A 22,549-nucleotide genomic window follows, 5' to 3' on the forward strand; every position below is an offset into this window, starting at 1 on the left:
GTCTCGTACTCTGCCTCGTTGTTGGACGCAGGGAAGTCGAACCTAAGCGCATAGGTCAGTTCTTCCCCCGCGGGCGAGGTGAGCAGCAGGCCAGCTCCGCTTCCTTCCTTGCTGGAGGCCCCATCTACGAACAACACCCAGGGCTCCTTCGGCAGTATTTCCTTGTGCAGGGGGCTTAGCTCGGTTAGGCTCAAGCTAGCCCCCTCAGCAAGGAAGTCTGCCAAGGCCTGGGCCTTGATGGCTTTGCGAGGCTGATAACCGATGTCATGCTCGGCTAGCTCGACGGCCCATTTGGTCATCCTGCCCGAGACCTCGGGCCTGGTGAGTATCTGACGCAGGGGCTGGTCAGTCAGGACTATAATGCTGTGAGCCTGGAAATAGGGGCGGAGTTTGCGAGCAGCGTGTACCAGGGATAGGACCAGTTTCTCCGCCGACGTGTACCTCGTCTCTGGTCCTTGTAGATTTCGGCTAACGTAGTACACCGGTCTCTGAACCCCCCCGTCCTCCCGCACCAAGACTGCGCTGATGGCCTCGTTGCAGGCGGATAGGTAAAGGAACAGAGTCTCCCCTAGTTCCGGGGCGGTCAAAGTGGACAGTTCAACCAGATAGGCCTTCAGGTCGATGAAGGCTTTCTGGCACTCCTCTGTCCAGTGGAAATTCTTAGGCGCTTTTAGGACTCGGAAGAAGGGCAGCCCCCTGACCGCGGAGCGCGAGAGAAACCTGCTCAGGGCTGCCATCCTCCCCGTTAGCCGTTGGACCTCCTTTACGTTCCTCGGAGGAGTCATGTCCATGATGGCCTGGAGCTTATCCGGGTTGGCCCGAATTCCCTCCCGAGACACCAGGAAACCCAAGAACCTTCCTGATCTGACCCCGAAGGTGCACTTCTTCGGATTTAGGCGCATCCGACTTTCCTGTAGGAGGTCCAGGATCTCCCTCAGGTCGGGTATGAGCCGCTGGTCAGTTCGGCTTTTGACGATCATGTCGTCCACATATACCTCCATGTTTCTGCCGATCTGATTTTGGAACAACTTGTTGACCAGGCGCTGGTAAGTAGCTCCCGCGTTCTTCAGTCCAAACGGCATGGTCCTATAGCAGTAGGTTCCTTCCTCGGTGATGAAGGAGGTCTTCTCGCGGTCCTCCTCAGCCATCTCGATCTGATGGTATCCCTTAAAAGCATCCAAAAAGCATAAAACGTCAAAACCCACAGTAGAGTCTACTAACCTGTCGATCCTTGGCAGGGAAAAACAGTCTTTCGGGCAGGCTTTGTTAAGGTCCGTGAAGTCTACGCACATCCTCCAGATCTGGTCCTCCTTCTTGACCAGGACGGGATTGGCCAGCCAGGTCGGGTAGTAGACCTCCATTATGATCTTGGACTCCAGCAACTTACCTACCTCCGCCTTGATCACCTCATTCCTTTCGGGGGCAAAGCTCCTTTTCTTCTGCTTTACTGGCTTGAAGCGAGGGTCCACGTCGAGGTGGTGGACCGCCAGGTCTGTAGGGATCCCGGACATGTCCTCCACCGTCCACGCGAAAACCTGGGAGTACTCTCTCAACAAGGCCTTCAAGCCTTCCTTCTCCTCGGCTGGCAGCAATGCCCCGATGCGGATGACCTGGTCGGGCCGGTCCTCCCTCAAGGGGAACTCCTCAATCTCGTCCTGTGTGCCCAACTGCTGTGTCTCGTCTCTTGGGATATAGGGCTCCAAACTGGTCGTCTGGGCGACCATCTTCTCCGGACCACGGAGCGTGGCCAAGTAGCAAGCTCTGGCCACCTCTGGATCACCGTGCACCTCGGCTATCCCTCCCGGAGTGGGGAACTTCACACTGAGATGGAGGATAGACGGGATATCTCGGAGGGCGTTCAAAGCTGGCCGACCCAGGAACACGTTATACGGGGATTGCTGCTTGACCACCACGAAATTGACAGGGATGGTCCGGCATTTAGGGGCCTGCCCTACCGTGACCATCAGGGTGATCATTCCCTCTGGATTAATGGGTGGCCCCGTGAAGCCTACCAGGGGTGTTCGAACCGGGGTCAGTTGGTCGTCCCTCAATCCGAGCTCTTTGAACACCCGATAGAACATAATATCCACCGCGCTACCTTGATCGACATACACCTTCTTCACCCGGTAGTTGTTGGTGACAATGTCTATTACGATGGCCTCATGGTTTCCGGACGCCATGGGAACCGCATCTCTTGGTCCGAAGGTGATCTTCTCGTCCATGCGCAAACGTTTCAAGGAGTCATCCCCCTCGGGTGGAGGTCGCCTGTTTTTCCGAGCTGTGTGACTGTCTCCTCCCATGGGGCCCCCAGCGATGGTGTTTATCACCCCCGCTAGGTTCTGGCCATCCGGGTCGGGGGAGTGGTTCCGGGGGGCGTCACGCCGCTCTGGGCGGTCGCGACGCTGTCCCTCGCGCCTATCTCCGTAGTGGTTGCGTCCAAACTCCTGACCTGGTCGGCGTACGAACCGACCTAGAAAGCCGCGCTGGATCAGGTCCTCGATCTTCTTACGCAGGGCCCAGCACCCCTCCGTGTCATGTCCGACGTCGCGGTGAATGGCGTAGTATCGGTCCTGGTTCCTTTTGTTCCGGGGCGTCCCCATCTTGGGCGGCCGGTCTCCCAGCCCTTCCGCCTCCATAACGGCCAGGATCTGGGCTCTGGGCCGCGTTAGAGGAGTGTAGGTCTTCTCTGGGAGTGGTGGCGGAGCCGGGGCCTTCTCCTTCGAGAGCCGATCGAAGACGTTCTTCTTGGCCGGAACGTCCTTGCCCTCGTGGGGGTTTGTCCGACCCTTCCGATCTCCGAGCTCCCGATCTGATTCCTTCTTTAGGCGACCTGCCTCCTCCGCATTAGCAGCCTCGTGCGCCCTGCGCAGGAGCTCCTCCAGGTTTACGGGAGGTTTCTTGGCCAGGTCGTAGAAGAGCTCCTCTGCCCTGAGCCCATTTGTGAAGGCGGCCATTACCACTTTTTCATCTTTGTCCCTGACTTGCAAGCTCTCCGCATTGAAGCGGGTCATGAAATTCCTCAGCGACTCATCGGGCCTCTGTCTGATGGACATCAGGTGAGTTGCGTTCCTCGCGTAGACCTTCGAGGAGACGAACTGGGCTGCAAACTGCCGAGCCAACTCGGGGAAGCTTCGTATAGAACCTGGCCTCAACCCCTGGAACCAGAGTCGTGCCTTCCCCTTCAGGAACATAGGGAAAGTTTTGCAGTGGATTTCGTCCGCGGCGGTTTGCAGGCGCATATGCGTTAGGAAGACCGAGAGGTGGTCTTCCGGGTCTGTAGAGGCATCGTACATCTAGATGCTCGGAATCTTAAACCTCCGGGGTAGCGGGTAATCCTCTATCTCTCGGGTAAAGGGCGAGGTCGCGTAGTTGTCCTCGTAAGGCCGGGGCCTCAGGATCTGTTCGAGCTCATCCCTGGCTGGTTCCAAATGAAGGGGGTCTCGGGGTCGGCTCTTGACAGACCGAGCAGGGGAACGCTCGAACCCGTTCAGCGTGGGCTTCCGTGGGGAGGGGTCTCTCGGACGGCTCCTCGCGGACCGGTCGCGGGAATACCTCTCGCTGTCCCCGACAACCGAGGCTCGCGGGCGAGGTGGAGTCCGTGGTCGTTTCCTCCTGGGGGGCTGGTCTCGTGACTCATCCTCCGAAGGGTCAGGGAGTGACTCCTTCTCCTTCCCCTTGGCCTTGGAGGTCTGCGCACCTCCAGCCCCATCTCCCTCCTTCGCCTGTCGGATTATATCCTCCAGCATGGGGAGATTCTCCGTCACAAACTGGAAGATCTGCTGCCTTCGCTTCCCTGAAAGGGCTGAGCCACCGGCACCCTGGGACCCCTCACCGCCCCCAGGGCCGGTGCTCTCCACCGTGCGCTTGGATCGCGTCCTGGCCATCAACACAATCTTACTTACCTTACGGTTCCCACAGACGGCGCCAACTGAAGAAACGCGGAGCTTCCCCGGACCGAGCTGAACTGACGAGCTCGGGGTGTTGATGGAAGAGCTGATCCGAGGCCTGCAAAACAAACAAGAGTGATCTCACAAAGGGGGCCCGAGGGTTGTCCCCGAGGGCACTCCGACGGCCAAGTTAGTTTTCCGGTGAGTAAGGTTCACTGGAAGTAGTGACAGTCGGGAGTCAATTGCCAATAGTGAGCGTACCTTGTACAGTTGACGTGTTCTGTCATTTATACCTGTGAGGGAATCCGACCTCCGTACGTTTCGGGATTTGCCCAGAATAGTCGGTATCCCGCACCCAGGGGGATTACTCCCGACCTCTTCGGGATGGACTCTCGCCTCCCCTGGGAGCCCTAGTCGGTGCGGCCCAGGGCTGCTGCCAGGGGTCTGAGGGCCAAGGCCCAACTCGGCTATTACTGGGCTGCCACATGTCCGGGCCCAGAACGGGGCCTCTGCAGCATCTCTTGATTATCTTGAGAGGGATGTCATTTAATAAGCGAAGAGGGGAAAGGAGATTTGAACTCATGATTTCTAAATCTTGAAATCTCAATTTTTGCAATTAAGTTGTCGTTTCCCTTAGAATCTGAGCATTATGTCTATCATGCAATGAAAAATTGCTTTGTTTGAGTTAGTAATTAATAGATTTTCATTGATGACACCCTGTTTGCTGCCAACTTAAAACTTAAATGAGCACTATCGGGCTTTTCTCAAAATCTTTAACATGATCCATGGTCCAAATATCCGAAGACAAGAACAACAAAAAGGTGCAAGGGCTATTGATGAAACCAAATACTACTGATAGGCTGTTCAGCAGTGTTTTCTTTTCCATAACCAAGTCCCATACGTAGTTGATTTTCTTTATACTCTAGCCTTGGAATACTAATGGATTCATTTATTTGGTTTCCACCTAAAATTCTATCACTTACAATCTAATGGTTGTATTTTCTTTCGTTATCCTTGAAAGATCAAATAGTGTTGTGAATCCACGTGGATAAAAGAAAGGCGAACGCAGCTTTGTATTGACCATGAGCATGCTTCAGTTTTATTCGAAGGAGACATTTTAACATCAATTGAAATCATTGTCAAGGATGACAAAAAGACAAGACGACCTAATATGTATGATGGACCCAAATCAAATACAAACATTAAGCAACAGAAAATACACAAGAAAAACAATAAATGAGGCAAAGGAATTTTCTTCTTCTATTTCACAAAGGGCAGCGGCTATCTAACATCTATATATAAAAACAAGTGTTAATTCCACTCAAACCCCTCAAATAATGCCTGGAATGCCACTTAAGTCCCTAAACTTCAAAATGGGACACTTAGGTCCCTAAACTACAAAATCCGTCTCACTTCAGTAAAAATTTTGACGGAATCTGAAAAGTTGTCAGTTTTCCTAGAGTGTGCAAACACACTCTATTAACCGAGGTTGTGTCAGTTGTGTGAATGAAAAGGGCGAGGACATGAACGTAAATTCGCCTGTAAATATTTAATGTAGAATGAAGAAATTGTTCACTATTTTCTACATCAGTTTGAAAGGAGATGAACGGAACAGGCAGGATAGGAATAGGAAAAGCAATATATATCAATATATATTGCAACCTGTGATATGGGAAGGAAGACAGGGCATTGAAAGGCATCTCTAGCGAAGGCAAAGAAAGGGAATGTGAAGATGGAAACCAGTAAGAACCTTCAAAATTATTTTCGTGGCTTTTGATATATATTAATGCTATCGGGTGGTTTGCAATTGACATATGTTGATGGGTCGGGATTTGTATTGAAATCGAAGAATGATAAATAGGCTGATGTAGTTAGGGATTAATGAAAAATTAGGGTTTATGAAAATATTTAAATATGAAATATACTTACTTGGAAAATTTTATTTCAAAAATAACCTGGAAATTTGTGATGTTGGAGCCCTAATGCTACTCCATTGAAGACATTGGGGTCTTGATCGTACAAGTGGAGTTTTTATAAATTTATTTTTTAATTAAAAAATTCTTACTTTTAATAATAGAGGGTGGTAATGGAGCAATTTGAGGTCAACCATTCACTTTGAAAATACACCATCAAGGTGACTTCACAAATCCCTCCCAACATACAATACTTAGGAGCACAAGTGGACTACATAGACGGTTGCAACCTAGAAGAGTGGTCCCTACTAGTGCTGAATAAATGTGAGTGGAAACTTGGATACCCAAAAGACTCGGGTTTTTATGGCATTGTAGATTACTAGGGATGCCAATGAACACAGGGCTATATTTTTGCTTGTGTGATAGAGACTGCAAGGTAATGGTGAATACATTACCAACTAATAGAGTTAGAGAGCTGTATCTAAGGGTTGTACCTGGAGCAAACGTGATGAGGCTCCACATCCAATAGGCATATGATGAAGCTCCTTCAAATCAACATTGGGAAGATGAAACCACACATGAGAGCAACAGTGACATTGTGATAGTAGAAAAGTGGGGACTTGACGATGAGGTAGCAAAAGATGGTATACATAAGGAAGTCAAAGCTGACTTAGGAGACTTGAGAGTTGACAACAGCAATGAAGTTGAGGGGGAACAAGTGGAGAAACATGATAGCAATGAAGTTGATGCGAATGATGAAAAGGAAAATAATAGCAGCAAAGATGATGAAGTTCAATATGTTGGAGCAAGCAAAAATTTACTACCCAAGTGATGATCAACCCAAGGAGGCAATGGAAAATAGCGATGGTAAATGTGAAGACATGCCTATTGATGACAAACTAGAGGACTCAGACTATGAAATGGCTACAGATGAAGCTGATATAATTGATGAATGCATAAATGTTGGGCAACAATTCAGCTGTAACTAGTGCTGCAAACGAATCAAGCCATTCTTGAGTGGTTCGAGTTAAAGCTCGACTCGAGCTCGATCAACATTGAGCTCCAGTCGAACTTGAGCTAGCCAAGTCGAATTCGAACTCGAATTCGAGTAAAAAATACTAAGTTTGTCAGTTCACGAGGCAGCTTGAGTATATATATATATATATATTGAATAATAAAATTACATATGTATTCCTAATATTTTATTATTTGTTAAGAAAAAATATTATTTTATTCATTTTTAAAAAATAAAATAGTTATTTTTTACTTTTTGAAACTCGAGCTCGACTCGAATTTGGGTTGAGCTCAAACTCGAGCTTTAGATTGGTAGCTCGTCGAGGTCGAGGTCAAGTTCGAACTTGATAAAACTAAGTCGAGACTCAACTCGATTAGCCAAAACTCGACTCGATTCGACTCATTTGCAACCCTAGCTGCAACCCCATAGAAAATGAAGTTGGGCCTTCTAATGCAAATGTGAAAAAAAAAATGAAGAAAATAGGCAGGAAAAAAGAAGAAGCAGTCGAAGTCAATGGTTGTGAGGATCCTAATATGATAAATATTGATAGCATGCAATCAGAATATGAATCAAATGCTTCTGTAGAGTTGAAGAGTCAAAGTGACTCAGATGAAGAATCTGGTTGCCGTAGAAATAAGAGACCTAAGTTTCCAGTTTTTAATGAAAAAATTGATATGAAAAGTGCTAAATTTATGGTTGGCCAGCAGTTCACATCAGTGGTTATCTTTAGATTAGTAGTGAGAATACAAACCATTATGGATTGGAGGGATATTTACTTCACCAAGAATGACACAAATAGGGTGCGAGTGAAATGTGGAGGCTGTGGTTGAGAGCTTCTTGGCTCGAAAATGCAATGTGAGAGCACTTTTCAAATTAAAACAGTGAGTGATGAACATGCTTGCGGCAAAGTATTCCATAACAAGAATACTTGCTACAGGTAGAGTTTATTCCACAGTGTCGGAGTAGCAATGAAAGCTCCAAAATCATACCTAGATGAGAGACACACAAAGGACTTGGTTACAATTTCCCACCTTTCCCAAGGACTTCAACTAGCACCATTCACTTGGAGGGGTAATATGTTCCTTAACCTGTCTACATTACAGAGGGCTGCGTGCTACCACAAGGATTCAACTGGCATTGAGATTGTGCATCTATATCAAGATCCGAACCAACATGCTAGTTTAGGAATTTAAATGCCAAGAACTTTTGGTGTTAGGGAATTTCGAGCTCATCTTTAGGGGAAAGGAGCTTGAGCTTAGGGAATTTCAAGCTGAGCTTTTGGTGTTAGGGAATTTGAAGATTGCATGGACTAACTAGGTACTTGGATTAGGGTTTAGGTAATGAGTTTTTGAAAGCAACTAGAACAACCCGCTCCAAAATTTTTTTGCTATAGGAGCTTAACAATGAGCAGTATTTGATAATAGTAATGACAACCTACTCTATATTTGTAAACATTACAATTTTTAGTAGTAATTGAACTCTTCTTTATCTGTGTAAGGCCAAGCTTGCCTTTTTCGCTATGAAATGTTGTGGTTGGTACCAAGTTAGAATGAACTTCATAATAGGGGACAATTTAGAGGAACTATTCTATATAAATGATGAAACACTTCAGTACCTAAACTTCAAAAAAAGGATCTTTCAAATCCTTATATTTCATTTGTTAGGGACACTTAAGTCCCTAAACTACAAGCAAGGATACACTTAGGCTCCACTAATAATGCATTGCATCCGAAAATAATAGCTAATACTGCAAATTACATAACCGGCAAAAACACTCATCCGTTGCAGTATTGTAGTACCAACACCAGAACTAGGTTATGTACATAGTCCACTACTTTTGAATACCTACAACTACAAAACTTGGATACCCTACCCCCTAATGACCTTCGGTCCCATAATTAGGCAAAAACAACAATTTTCCACATCATGGTGTGGCATCTTCTCCAACTCTATTTTCACCTTTTGCCCCAGATTTGAAGAAACAAAGCCACAGGAGAATGACACCCCATTGAAGCATCAAGTACATCTTTAGCCTCCTAGCATTTCCTTGCTGCAGCTTTGCCTTCTCCTTCCACATCTCGACCTCAATTGCAATCTTGTTTTGGACCTAAACAGTCCTGGTATTATTTCCTTGAACCTTTGACACATCTTAGGATCAACCCAATCCTAATATTTATAGCTTCTCGGTTCCTATTTGCATACCACAACATCATCAAAACAATGAAGACATGTTTAGGTGACTGCAATGCAAACACCTAAATTCCAACAGTAAGCAAAATCACAAAAACCATTTGTTCATTACCTTATACCGAGGACATCGAACAAATCTTCTTCCTGGGTTTGTATCTGTCTAAGATGCGATCAGTAGTGTTTGTTTTCCACAATTACAAGTTTCCCTAACCATCCCTCCTATTTTGCTGTAGCCTGCTTCTTTTTCTTCTTTCTTAGTTCTTCACTTCCCCATTTGAAGAGTCGTAGTTTGTTCTCAATTTGATTAGCGCATATCCATGCCCTTTTATGATTTGGATTGGGGCATCTAAGTATCCATTGGTATTGGTTAATTGGAGGGAAACTTTCCGTCTCTTGGCCCACTTCATTTGCCTTTTTTTTTTGGAATTTTCGTCTATGCCCTTCGGTTAACAGAGCGAGTGTGTTTGCATGCTCCAGGAAAACTGACGACTCTTTGGATTCCGTCAAAATTTTTGCTTTAGTGAGACGGATTTTGTAGTTTAGAGATTTAAGTGTCCCATTTTGAAGTTTAGGGACTTAAGTGGAATTTCGGGCATAGTTTGAGAGGTCCGAGTGGAATTAACCCTTAAAACAACTTTCTTAAACCACTACACAACGTGGCACAAGAAGAGGGGACGAGTTCATAAAAATTGTTAGTTGTCAATTGGGCCCTTCAAATTTGCATTGGCGTTGAGAACAATTGCTAATTGTTCAGGGGCATTCTTGTCTGATGGAGTGGTGAACGTCCATTTAGTCCTTCAGAGTTAACAAGAGGTCGAATAGTTTCTAACTGTGTAGGGGCTTTCCCATAATTTCCTTTCTTTTTTCTTTTTAGCATTTTTCTTCCCTCTTAGGGTCTGTTTGATAACACACAAAAGTATTGAAACTAAACTTTTTCAAACATTCAGATGTTTTGGATGTTTGATAAATAAAAATCTATCTCCTGAACTTGTTAAGCAGTGTTGAACTTGTGTGTATTTTTTCGGCACAAGAATACTAGCTGAATACTTAATTTTGATAAGAATCAATAGAATTATTTCAACTACCTTATCTTATCTATCAAATCTACTATTATTTGTTAATTATATTCAAAATTCTTATCTAATTAAACAACCTAATATTCTCTATCTAACGATTTTCTATTTCTTTTTTCTTCCTTTGTAATAACTTTCACATCTTCTTCATGCTCCTCATATAATATATTTCATCTTTTATATTAATTTTTTTTAAAATAAAGTCATTTTCATACCTAACAATTTTAAGCTAATTAAATCATAGGTCCTTTTTCTTTTTTGGATGAAAAGATATGAGGACAAAATTATCAAATTTAACTTATTAAGCTCTGCTTAATAGTAGTACTAGTTGTCCTTGCAAGTCTAACAATCCCATCGGATTATTTCCATCATGATGACCATCATCCGGAAACCACTGCTGCCCTCTTCGTCTTTGGCGACTCACTTGTTGATCCTGGAAACAACAACTACATCAACACAACTACAGGTTTCCAGGCCAACTTTCCCCCATATTGAGAATCTTTCTTCAAATATCCGTCAGGGAGCTTATGCGATGGCCCTGTTATCCCTGATTTTATCCCTGATTTTATTGGTAAGTAGGCAGGAGGTAGCTCGACTTTTTAAATAAATATCATCAAAATATGCACTTAATTATGTCCTTTTCATATATATGTGTAGTTGAATAACAAGCTCACTTTGTTGTAACGACCATTTGCAGCTGAATACGCAAAGCTCCCTTTCCTTCCACCTTGTCTCCGAATTGGCTACCAATATCAGTTGGCCTATGGTACAAACTTTGCATCTGGTGGCGCTGGTGCTCTAGTAGAGACCTTTCCCGGATTGGTATGTAATTCATTTATGGAGTGTAATTAAGAGAAATGAACACCAATGATGTAATATTGCCATTTCCCAACATATATAGGTAATTGATCTCGAGTCATTTCTCAGGTTATCGATCTTCAAAAGCAGTTGTGGTATTTCAAAGAGGTTAAAAAACAGTTGAGGTTGAATCTTGGTAAAAGAGGAGCAAAACAAATCGTGTCCAATTCTGTATACTTGTTTCACATTGGGGTTAACGATTATGTGAACTATTTTACAAATTCTCGCACATTTAAGTCATCTAAACCAGAGGATTATGTGAAGATCAAAGTCATGTCAAGTGTCTTGAGCTAAAATATGTCAAAATCACCATACAAATTCTAGCAATAAAACTGAAATTTTTTCTCGTCCACTCGGCTATCCCTAGCAAAATTTCCAGCAAGGTTATCCCAAGTTTTTTCCATCAAAACTTCTAACTTTCAACCTTATTTCCATAGTAAATACACACTAGATCATGGTTAACATATCATGAGGCATATGGCATAGATTCTTGGCAAAGAAATCCATCACAATTCCACATATATAAAGCTTTAAACTAAACTATGCACCACATATACCAAAGCTGGAAATTTCACATATAACTTGACAATCCTCCACAAAAGTCATATCTTTTACCTTATAGAGTATCACCCATCAAGTAAATTCAAAGATAAGAGAAGAAAGATAGGTTTTCTATCAAGTTTACCCCTTTTCCCCAAGATCTAAGTGGATAGCAAATCAAGAAGTGCTCAAGGGTTTCTTCCTCCAAGAACTCCCTTCCAACTTGCTTCAAAGATTGATGGAGTGAAGTATGGTTTCCTTCTTTGGTTTCTCACTAATTTGGACAAGAAATCAAGGCTAGAAATTTGGCTTTTCTCTCCCCCACCCACTTTCCCTCAAAATTTCATCCAACATAGCAAGAAAAGAAGAAGTTTTGGATCAAATGGAGGCTTGGTTGGATAAGAATGAAATGTAGTCTTGGTCAGCGTTGATCAAGGTTGGTTGGCTAGTTGACAAATGGCAAGATTACAAGGTAAGTCTATCTCTTTGTCTCTAATTCACCTTAATATCTATCTCTCATCCAATTAACTCGTAACAACTTTTGTCACATAATCCCTTTTGCATAAAACTTCTTCTAATCCACCAAATTTATTGTACACACCTCACTAGTTGGTCACGCTAGTATAATGTACTATAAAACTCGACATGTACCAAGTTAAATATGGCAAGGAAATAAAAATCATGTGTCAACCATTAAATCAATCATAAATTGAAGGCAAGTAAGGTAAACGAACAGAAACATAGGAAACGAATTTTTGGGTCCTCACATCCTCCTCCTTTTACTTGCCTTCCCTTTCTCACCACAATCTTGCCCCTCCCTTCCCCGATTTGGCCTAGAACAGATCGAGGCTTCTAGGCCTCGATTCGGCCAAGGTCTAGTCGAGGCTAGATCGGGGAGGAAGGAGGGGTGGTGTTGTAGCGGGAAAGGGGAGGGGAAGGGAAAGGAGAAGGAAGGAGGGGAGGAGGTGGAAGAGAGAGGTGGGAGGTGGAGGGAGCGGGTGAGGGTGGTGGTGGGTGGGTGGTGGTGATAGATAGGAGAAGAAGATGGGGTAGATTTTATTTTTTTTTATTTTTTTTTGTACATTTAGAGTTGTTTTTGATATATTGTATGAATATGGTATTTTTGAAGTTGTTTTTTTTTTGTATTACTGTAGTATTATATATGAAAAACTTATTGTTCAAAAAATGAAAAATCCAAACAGAGCCGATTCCAACATTTCAACTCAACGGCAGTAGTAAAAATGTGGAAAAAGAAGGCAAACATCTAAATAAAACTTTCATGAATGTTGATTTAGAGAAGACAAAATCAAGAAAAAGGGAGAACTAACCATTCTTTTAGAAAAATAAAGGGGAGATAATTATTCTGTAATCTAAAATTAGAACAAAAACAAAGATGAGAATCAGGAAGGAAAGGAAGGGAAAGGAAAGAGGAGGAGATGGGAAGAACGAGAGTTGCTCTGCGTATTCTCTTCAACAATGGCAAAGATCGGGTATGCCAGGAAGAAAGCTAGATACAGTTGAAAATTGGAGAAACTTTAATATCTACAATCTAATGGTTTTAATTTAGCCAGCAAAAAAGGCCGTTGTCATTTCAAGTAATAATTTGTGCTTTTGAAATTTTTTTTGTTTTGAAAAATGAAATGTGACCAAATAAACGTTTGTAAGCTATTAGTTTACTTTAATAGCAAGTTGCGCTGGCGTCCCTTTCATAAAAAGATGGCTTGAAAGGTCTCTAGATTTTAAGAGTTGAAGGAAAAGATTGTGGAGGATTTGGATGAGGAAATGAACAATATAAACCTAGTCAAATCTTTCAAGTTAATAAATTCACCACAAATTTCCTTCGCCCAAAACAATCGTACTACTTGTATTTCATAAAACTATTGCTATTAAGAAAGATCTAACGGTCAGGAATGGATAGATTAAACCTAAATTGTTATCTAACGGCTGACAATTTAGGAAAAAAAGTCATAGAAAAAAGATACTTGTAGCAATATTGTGTGTCTAATTTACTCGCTGTTCGTTACTTTTTAGTTGGTTTTAATTTAGCCAGCAAAAAAGGTCATTGTCATTTCAAGTAATAATTTGGGCTTTTGAAATTTTTTTTTTTGAAAATTAAAATGTGACCAAATAAACGTTTGTAAGCTATTAGTTTACTTTAATAGCAAGTTTTGCTGGCGTCCCTTTCATAAAAAGATGGCTTGAAAGGTCTCTAGATTTTAAGAGTTGAAGTAAAAGATTGTGGAGGATTTGGATGAGGAAATGAACAATATAAAATTAGTCAAAAATTTCAAATTAATACAGGGCCATTATTGTGTAGTTTTAATTTCCTTATTGTGTAGTTTCCCTAAATACTAACCAACCTTCAGCTATCAGTGATGTCAATATATAGCAGCCAAATTAATTATCGTTATCAACACAGGACCATTTGGCGGAAACTGGCGAGTCTGTGAGCTGATATAAATAGCTTGCGATTTGTGCAAGTATGCAGCACTCTTAACAGTTTATTGTCCTAAGTTTTCTGTTAGGAGGAGAAAATGTGGAGACTAAAGATCGCTGAAGGTTATAACAGCCCTTATTTGTATAGCACTAATAATTTCATCGGCCGGCAGATATGGGAATTCAACCCAAACGGTAGAAGTCCTGAAGAAAGAGAAGAAGTTGAGAATGCACGTACCCAGTTCTGGAACAACCGCTGCCAAGTCAAGCCCTGCAGTGACCTTCTCTGGCGCATGCAGGTTTCCATCTCATTGCTCAAGACCGTTCTATTTCCTCTATTTTTAAAAAAATTTTCTAATACATTTAGTACTCCATAAGTTTTTTTTTTACTTTACTTTTAAGTTTTTTTCCTAACAGAGAAGAAGTGGAATTTAAAAAACGAGAAGAAGAAAGGATGATTTGAGTCCAAAACCTGTCATTCCTTGGACTTCAACCTTACATTAAATCAAGGCGACTCTGGCATTTTGTACTCTACTGAAGTCCCTGTACCAAGAATTTTTTTTTTCAAAACGGTAGCATGTTATTGATCATATAAAATAGTACATAATCAGAGCAGCTGCTCTACTAAATCTGCTTGAGATAACTCCAGCAGCCAAACTGGGAAGTCTCGCTTCCATTCAGCTACATCTATCAAATTTATAGTAAACTTTTGCTAAATGGTGACTCGCAAAGTTGTTTTTCCTTCTGGTGAAGAAGAAACAACATTCATCAAAAACTTTCTTCAATCTCCAAATATCCATCAGAATAGTAGCAATTCTGACCTCCTCCTCATTTGCATTGATCCTGTCCACTACTTGTTTACGGTCAGATTCAAATACTACTTTCCTCCATCCCATTTGGCTGGCAATTACCATTGCTTCCCTCAGTGCCATTGCTTCCTCCAGTTTTGCATCAGCACCGCTTCTGGTTGGGCATGCCCAGGTACCTATTAGCTTTCCTTGCCAATTCCTAGCCACAATGCCCCATCCTGCTTTGTTGATCTTCCTATTCAAAGCTGCATCTGTGTTAACTTTGATCCAGCTTGCTTGTGGTTTTTTCCAGCACATGTCCTCCTCTGCCTCTTCTTTTCCTTGACTTTCTTTTACTGTTCCATCCTCTTGAGCCATCTGATATTCATTCCACTCCAGGAGCGCCTTATTTACTGCTGTCATTGGATCTCTCCTCTTGTTATTGAACTGCATATCATTTCTTGATTTCAAGATTTGCCACAGTAAGTCCACGGTGAGAATTATATGCTCCCTTCCATTCTCTCGTACCAAGAATTTAAGTATAGAGAAATTATATGTTTCGCCACTATTTCTTTCACCAATATATCACCTTAAATTCAACGTCAAGCGCATACGGGACACATGATATGTCATATTTTCAGTTTGTTTTATCATTTTAATAATTGGAGTTGTTACCGCAGTGATCAATGGTATTGTTTCATGACATACATTAATGGACTTCAACTATTTGAAAGTTATAGGTAACTTTTTGCCACTAGTTTTCTCATGTCTATCATTATTTTGTATCCTTATCTCAGTATTTTCCATTTGTGAAAACTTTAACAAAATTTTTAAAATTCAGAGCTATACAAAATAAGGATTGAAAGACTTTGGCTACTTAGTTTTCTCATATTTATCATTATTGCAATATTTGAGGTATTTCCTCCCCCTGATTTGTAGATGCTTTGACAAAATTTTTAAATTTCAAGCCAAACAAATTAAGGATTGAGAGAGTTTATTATGTTTATAATTTCCATAATTACAGTGTCTATGATTCTACTAAAATCCTTTTAGTGTAATGTGTATGATTATCTCAACTCTTATGGTTTTGATATGCTAGAGACTAAAATATGATTGTACCTTAAATTCCTAATATCTCTTAACAAAGAAAAGAAGTATTTTGAGCTTGACTTGAACTACCGCCAACTTCAACATCGAATTTTTATTTGACTTGGTTTTGACATGTGTTGGATGTTATTCGATCTCTCATTTTAAAAAACCAGCAGAATGGGTGAGAATTTTCCTCACTAATATCATCTAATACCCTATCATTTTACAATAGATTTGCGATAAACCCAACAATTTTCTTTTCACACATTAGGCTTTAATGTCATTTTCTTGAAAATTTTTAATAGTTTTTTTTTTTAAAGAGAAGGGTTTGCCTTTTGATGTTATAATTTGTCATATTTTTTCATAATAGGTTTAACTAAATTTGGAAGTAACTATAGTGATGTTTCATCTTTACGCTTAATATCTCTATGTGGTTGTAGATATGGGAATAATTTACTTCATTTTTGGAACGTGATGGATTAATTTATTTCACTTTCGAAGTGAGGGCCAAAAAAAATTTTTCGGCAAAATATAAGAGATGAAATAGGCCATTTTCCATAATTAATATTATATAGTATAATAATTCGGTTCTCTCTTTTCGATTTGACCTTCTGTGCTGCTGTAAGACCTTGATTAATTAGAATTAGAGAAGCTATCATTATAAAATAGAGTTGAAGCTTTGTTAATTGCTGGCGATTGTTCTCCTTTTATGGCAGTTTTTGCGCGAGAAGAATTTTAAGCAAAGCGTCCCACAAGTGACCGTAGAGGATGGCAAAGAAATTACCCACGCGATGGCAACTACTACTGTACGCAGGGCTGTTCTCTTCTTCGCTGCCTTGCAGGCTAGTGATGGCCATTGGCCTGCAGAGAATGCTGGCCCTTTGTTCTTTGTTCCACCTTTGGTGAGCCCTCTTGATCAAAGTCATTCCTAGAATGCTCCAAATCCAAACTAAATAAGTTTTCATATTTTTCTAACATTTTACTTGAATACAAAATGCAGGTGATGTGTTTATATATAACAGGCCATCTTAATTCAGTTTTCCCAGCAGAGCACCAGAAAGAAATTCTCCGGTATATCTATTATCATCAGGTACATAGCTTTTCTTTTTTTTTTTGGGGGGGGAAGGGAAGGGGGGAGGTGTTGGGGAACACTGGACTAATTTTCGGTTCTATTAATTACCAAAAATGCAAGAATGAAGATGGTGGCTGGGGATTGCATATTGAGGGTCACAGCACAATGTTCTGCACAGCTCTGAGTTACATATGCATGAGGATTCTTGGTGAAGGACCTGATGGTAGCGGTCTAAACAATGCCTGCTCTAGAGCCAGGAAATGGATCCATGACCATGGCAGTGTGACCGCAATACCTTCCTGGGGAAAGACTTGGCTTTCTGTATGAGCTAGATGATCAAGAATCTTACTGAATAACCATTAAGTATTTCTAGTACTTTTTCATGAAAAAAAATGCTTGTTTTGACACTAAAAAGCTCGTGTGCACTGTTTTATTGGTCGTAGATTCTTGGATTATTTGACTGGTATGGGACCAACCCGATGCCTCCTGAATTTTGGATTCTTCCATCTTTTCTTCCTGTGCATCCAGGTAAGCTAATTCTTGATGACTTCTTTTCATGCATTGTGGTTTGATTAAGAGGTGCATTGATTAAGAGGTGCTGTGGACATGGGAAATGAGGAGTTATGAATTCTTGTGTAACAGCTTTTTATCTTGTACTACTACATTACTAGTTAATAAAACATGAGATCAAGAAATACAAAGCGAACATTAAACTCAAATTTGAACATTACTACTTTTTATCTTGTAGAAGATTCAGATGTTCAAATAGTCAGCCCTCGACCCATGTTACAAGCAGCTCTAGGAATCTAAATGTAGAATCGTGTCAATTGTCAGATTAACTTTAACACTAGTTATACTGAACAAATCGATAAACCTGATGAGTTGATATCTTACATTTGGCATGCTAAAATTTCAATTATTATCTGTAACTTCTGTTCCTGAAACCACTTGTACTATAGTTTGGTTCAGTGATCATTCATATTCTACTTCTTTTCTGTCTTGTTTGCAGCAAAAGTGTGGTGTTATTGCCGACTGATTTACATGCCAATGTCATATTTATATGGAAAAAGATTCGTAGGGCCAATCACACCCCTAATTTTACAGTTGAGAGAAGAGTTGTATGCTGAACCATATGATCAAATTAATTGGAGGAAAGTAAGACATATTTGTGCCACGGTATAACTATAAGAGCAATAGTCAATTCTTTTCTTCTATTCCCTTTTTATGAAATACTGTCAATGCTTCCATTTTAGCATACAAGTGATCTCTTAAATCTGTCTGTGCAGGAGGACCTCTATTACCCTCATCCCCTGATCCAAGATTTGATATGGGACAGTCTCCACATTTTTGCAGAGCCTCTTCTAACTCGCTGGCCTTTTAATAAGCTGAGAGAGAGGGCTTTGCAAACTACCATGAAACATATACATTACGAAGATGAGAATAGTCGGTACATCACGATTGGATGTGTTGAGAAGGTGAGGAAGCAAATACTATAAAGAAATAGCTCCCAGATTATTATAACACTGTCTCACCTTTCAGTTCCAGGTTAATGATTGCTTCGATATGCTTATACATGATTAAATTTCCTAGGTTTTATGCATGCTTGCATGTTGGGTTGAGGACCCCAATGGGGATTACTTCAAAAAACACCTTGCTAGGATTCCTGACTACATGTGGGTGGCAGAAGACGGAATGAAGATGCAGGTTGGCAACAATGTGTTTTAACTTGAATTATCCATTGGTTATTGTATATGTATTCTGCTGGTGCTTATGCGTGCCCTGTGACGGGTTTTGCACTGCATCGATGTTATAATGGCTTTGTTTCTTCGAGCATTAACCATTTCATTTTCTGAGGATCTAAATGCAGAGTTTTGGCAGTCAAGTGTGGGATACTTCCTTCGCCCTTCAAGCATTACTTGCTGGTGGTCTAACAGAAGAAATAGGAGAAACTCTTCGAAAAGGACATGATTTTCTCAAGAAGTCTCAGGTTTCTGTTTTAAATAACGCTGCCTTACTCAGAGTTCACTTGTATTCTGTGTTTAAAAATTTTATTTCTCATGTGGCCCTTAACTTGGTATAGGTGACGGATAATCCTTCCGGTGACTTTAGAAGCATGTATCGCCATATCTCTAAGGGTGCATGGACTTTTTCAGACCAAGATCATGGCTGGCAAGTTTCTGATTGTACAGCTGAAGCATTAAAGGTATTTAGCTAAATCAAAAACCTCTTTGCAGTTGGAAACATTTAAATGAAATACAGCTACAGCTACTGCAGATTCTCATCAAGCAGTCTTGACTTTTATTTGAATTATCAGTGTTGCCTCCTGTTTTCTACAATGCCTCCTGAAATTGTTGGTGAAAAACTGGAGCCTGAAAGACTCTATGATGCTGTCAATATATTACTCTCCTTGCAGGTGACCACAATGCTATTTGCTACTTTCCAGTAAATGCCTGGGTAAAAGTGGATCTATTTCATTGACTTCTACCAATTAGACAAGTTTTTTGCAAGTAAAAGTTATTTTGTTAAAAACTGACATCTGAAAGGAGATATCTAGGGAATTTTTTTTTTGGCTGGTTTACCGATCCATTTGTTGCTGTCGATGATTCAATCTTGTAACGCACAATTGCAGAGTAAAAATGGTGGTTTACCGGCGTGGGAGCCTGTACGTGCAGATAACTGGCTAGAGGTAGCTTCTCAATAAAAACAAAAAACACAATAGTGGTTTAAATAAGAATTTTAGGAGTGAATTGATTTCCTTTCTGTGTTTGGCTACACAGCTGCTCAATCCAACTGAAATCTTAGCCAACTGTGCTGTTGAGCATGAGTAAGATTCATCTGTTTCTCCAATTTTTTCCCTGCACATTATGCATGTTTTTTTTCGAACTCATGCATTCACGATCGATAAGTATGGATGCAGATACGCTGTGTGCACTTCATCGGCCATCAATGCTCTTGTTATGTTCCAACAATTATTCCCTGGACATCGTGAAAAAGAGATAGAAAATTTCATTGCCAATGCTTCTAAATATCTTGAAAATGTACAGATGCCTGATGGTTCATGGTAAATGACTCTTCCAGGCTACTGAACTGGAAATAAAGCTTCATACCATTCCATTTATCTAATACACGAAGCACATTTACAGGTATGGAGATTGGGGTGTGTGCTTCACATATGGCACCTGGTTTGCACTTGGTGGACTTGTAGCAGCAGGAAAGACCTATGACAATTGCCAGGCTATTAGTAAGGCAGTTGATTTTTTACTGAAATCTCAGAGGAATGATGGTGGATGGGGAGAAAGCTATCGTTCATGCTCTGAAATGGTAATGCGTGTGACACTGTTAGCATGACACTAATAACAGAAAATTCATACTTGGCAAGTCTTTTAACTATATTTCTCTCTGTCAAAAAAAAAAAAGAAATACATTCCTCTCAAAGGAGAACGATCAAATCTGGTTCACACAGCCTGGGCAATGATGGGGCTAATTTATGCCGGACAAGTAGGCTTCTTATCTAAGTTGGTTGAAGTTCCAACTAAAACTAGGGTCATCTTTCCATGATTACTTGTTATTTTTTTTTATTTTGCAGGCGGATAGAGACCCTAGGCCTCTCCACCATGCAGCGAAACTATTGATGAATTCTCAGATGGAAAATGGAGATTTCCCGCAACAGGTAAGGCTGAAAAGCACTACAATGTTTAGCATTCCATGAATTTTCCAAGCTTATTTAGATACGCCGCCAATATTGAGCACAAGAAGGAAAAATAACACATTGAGAATGGAGAATGTCATGGATAAATTTATGAGGAAATTGTGCAGGAGTACTTAAATATTGTTCATTTAACTTTAATCTTGCAGGAAATCACTGGAGCTTTCAAGAACAACTGCATGTTACACTATGCAACATACAGGAATATATTTCCGTTGTGGGCTTTAGCAGAATACCGGAAAAGGGTTCCATTGCCAACCAATTGAGATTTATTCATCATATCGTGTATTGTTAATTCCATTCTGTAATCAGGGCAATGATATGTTCCCAAAAAATACGTTGCTGTATTGTTTGTTCTATTGACTCTTGAGGTATGACAATCTGCATTTATACCAACCTTATCAACGGAATTATCCTGTGTTACCATTCCAGTGTCAATTGGCCTATACAACCGACAAAACCTTCAGTTTAACAAATATTGAACACTTGACCTTCGAGCTCCTCGCTCAAAGTTCTCTAAGAATGAAAATAAATCCGATTAGCAAGTGATCTTAAGCTGATGGTTGTTAAAAATTCGCAACCAAAAAGGAACTAACGGAGCTAAATGCCTCAAAACATTGCACAATACATCTTTTGTGTAAGAAATCATACATGTAAGCACAAAGAAAATTTAAAAATTTTTTATTTCTTATTGTAGATCATCTTTGTTTAATTCCATGTGATTATGAAGTTAGTTTAAGAAAATTATCTTGAAATTTATAGAAAATCTCCTTAAACAACTAAGCTACTCATTTACGAAAAGCAGTTGAAAAAAGTCAAAGTATAGTAATTCAAATTTAAAATACTATGATAATCTTAAATCTAATGATCACTTATACTCCTATTACTTAGAGAACAATCTTTTGACACTTCAAAGGATTTTTGTATGTGGATTAATCTAATGAACTTGATTCTTTTATCGAACACACATATACTAATTTAAATGTCACATATTATAGTAGATGAAGTCTACTACTTCTTATATAAAGAAGAAACATAGTATATGTTAGTCTATCAATATTAACAATGTCCTATTTCATTAATATTATGGCTAGAGATATTTAAAAATAAACCTTGTTAATCATTGATTGAATCTCATACGTCATAACCTTTATAATTTAATTGATTAGGTTGAGAACTTTATCATTCAAATGTAAAATATATGCAATCAAAATTATAAAATTGTCATTCATTAATACATAAATATAAAAGTATATAAGAAATCCCTAAATGTCGATTAGTTTCAGGGTATACATTACAATTTGGTTATTAAACATTCTTTTTGGGTAACAGGGCCACTCAACTCTTAAAAACGTAATTTATCCATCATTATTCTATGTGCTTTGAACAGAATTAAAATTATATGTATATAATTTTTAAGGGTATAAAACAAAAAAAAAACTCTTGTGGTAAATCTAATATACAGAAAAGCCCCCCCCCCAATAGTTTAAAAACATACAACACAACATCTTATACTTTGAACTAAATTGTAAAGGTAATGAAATCTGGTAAAATCAACGGGGGACAAACAAAATGACAAAAATACTCTGATATAATTAAGCAAAAGGTAGCTCAACAAAATCATTTGTTTTATTCTTTAGAGAGAGAGAGAGAATTGGGGGTTAAGGGGTAGAATAGATATATTTGTTAAAATTTAGGTATAAAAGATTTGTTTTTAGGTTCCAGTACGTCATTTTTGTTAATTTTAACAAATTTTGTCACCTTTACAATTTAGTTCAAAGCATGAGGTGTCGTTTTGTAAATTTTGAAACCAAGGGCGGGCTTTTCTTTATATTAGATTTACCACAAGGGTTTTTTTTTTGTTTTTTACCCATTTTTTAATTGGCAAACCCCATTCTCAAGGGAGAATGCCACTCCTAAATTTTATTACTAAAAATATGCCATTTTATCTTCTAAAGGATTCTTGTATCATTTTGTTCTTA

General features: G+C 40.3%; 2 protein-coding genes across 2 annotated transcripts; both read left to right on the plus strand.

The window, feature by feature from the left end:
* Positions 1–6,651: 6,651 nt before the first annotated feature.
* LOC113724553 (GDSL esterase/lipase 1-like) lies at positions 6,652–11,230 on the plus strand. The gene is made up of 5 exons (XM_072077134.1): positions 6,652–6,781; positions 10,401–10,544; positions 10,599–10,649; positions 10,776–10,900; positions 11,006–11,230. Exons 1-5 carry the CDS (start codon positions 6,652–6,654, stop codon positions 11,228–11,230), a joined length of 675 nt encoding a protein of 224 aa, XP_071933235.1.
* A 2,694-nt stretch (positions 11,231–13,924) lies between these two features.
* LOC113723702 (beta-amyrin synthase-like) lies at positions 13,925–20,977 on the plus strand. Its single transcript, XM_027246682.2, has 18 exons — positions 13,925–14,211; positions 16,506–16,691; positions 16,790–16,879; positions 16,982–17,182; positions 17,305–17,389; positions 17,871–18,037; positions 18,148–18,336; positions 18,452–18,565; positions 18,729–18,848; positions 18,942–19,064; positions 19,176–19,274; positions 19,491–19,547; positions 19,639–19,685; positions 19,779–19,922; positions 20,005–20,182; positions 20,279–20,359; positions 20,448–20,531; positions 20,717–20,977. Exons 1-18 carry the CDS (start codon positions 14,011–14,013, stop codon positions 20,831–20,833), a joined length of 2,283 nt encoding a protein of 760 aa, XP_027102483.1. The 5' UTR covers positions 13,925–14,010; the 3' UTR covers positions 20,834–20,977.
* Positions 20,978–22,549: the final 1,572 nt, after the last annotated feature.

The sequence above is a fragment of the Coffea arabica genome, chromosome 2c, assembly GCF_036785885.1.
Source record: "Coffea arabica cultivar ET-39 chromosome 2c, Coffea Arabica ET-39 HiFi, whole genome shotgun sequence".
In the NCBI taxonomy this organism is placed as follows: domain Eukaryota; kingdom Viridiplantae; phylum Streptophyta; class Magnoliopsida; order Gentianales; family Rubiaceae; genus Coffea; species Coffea arabica.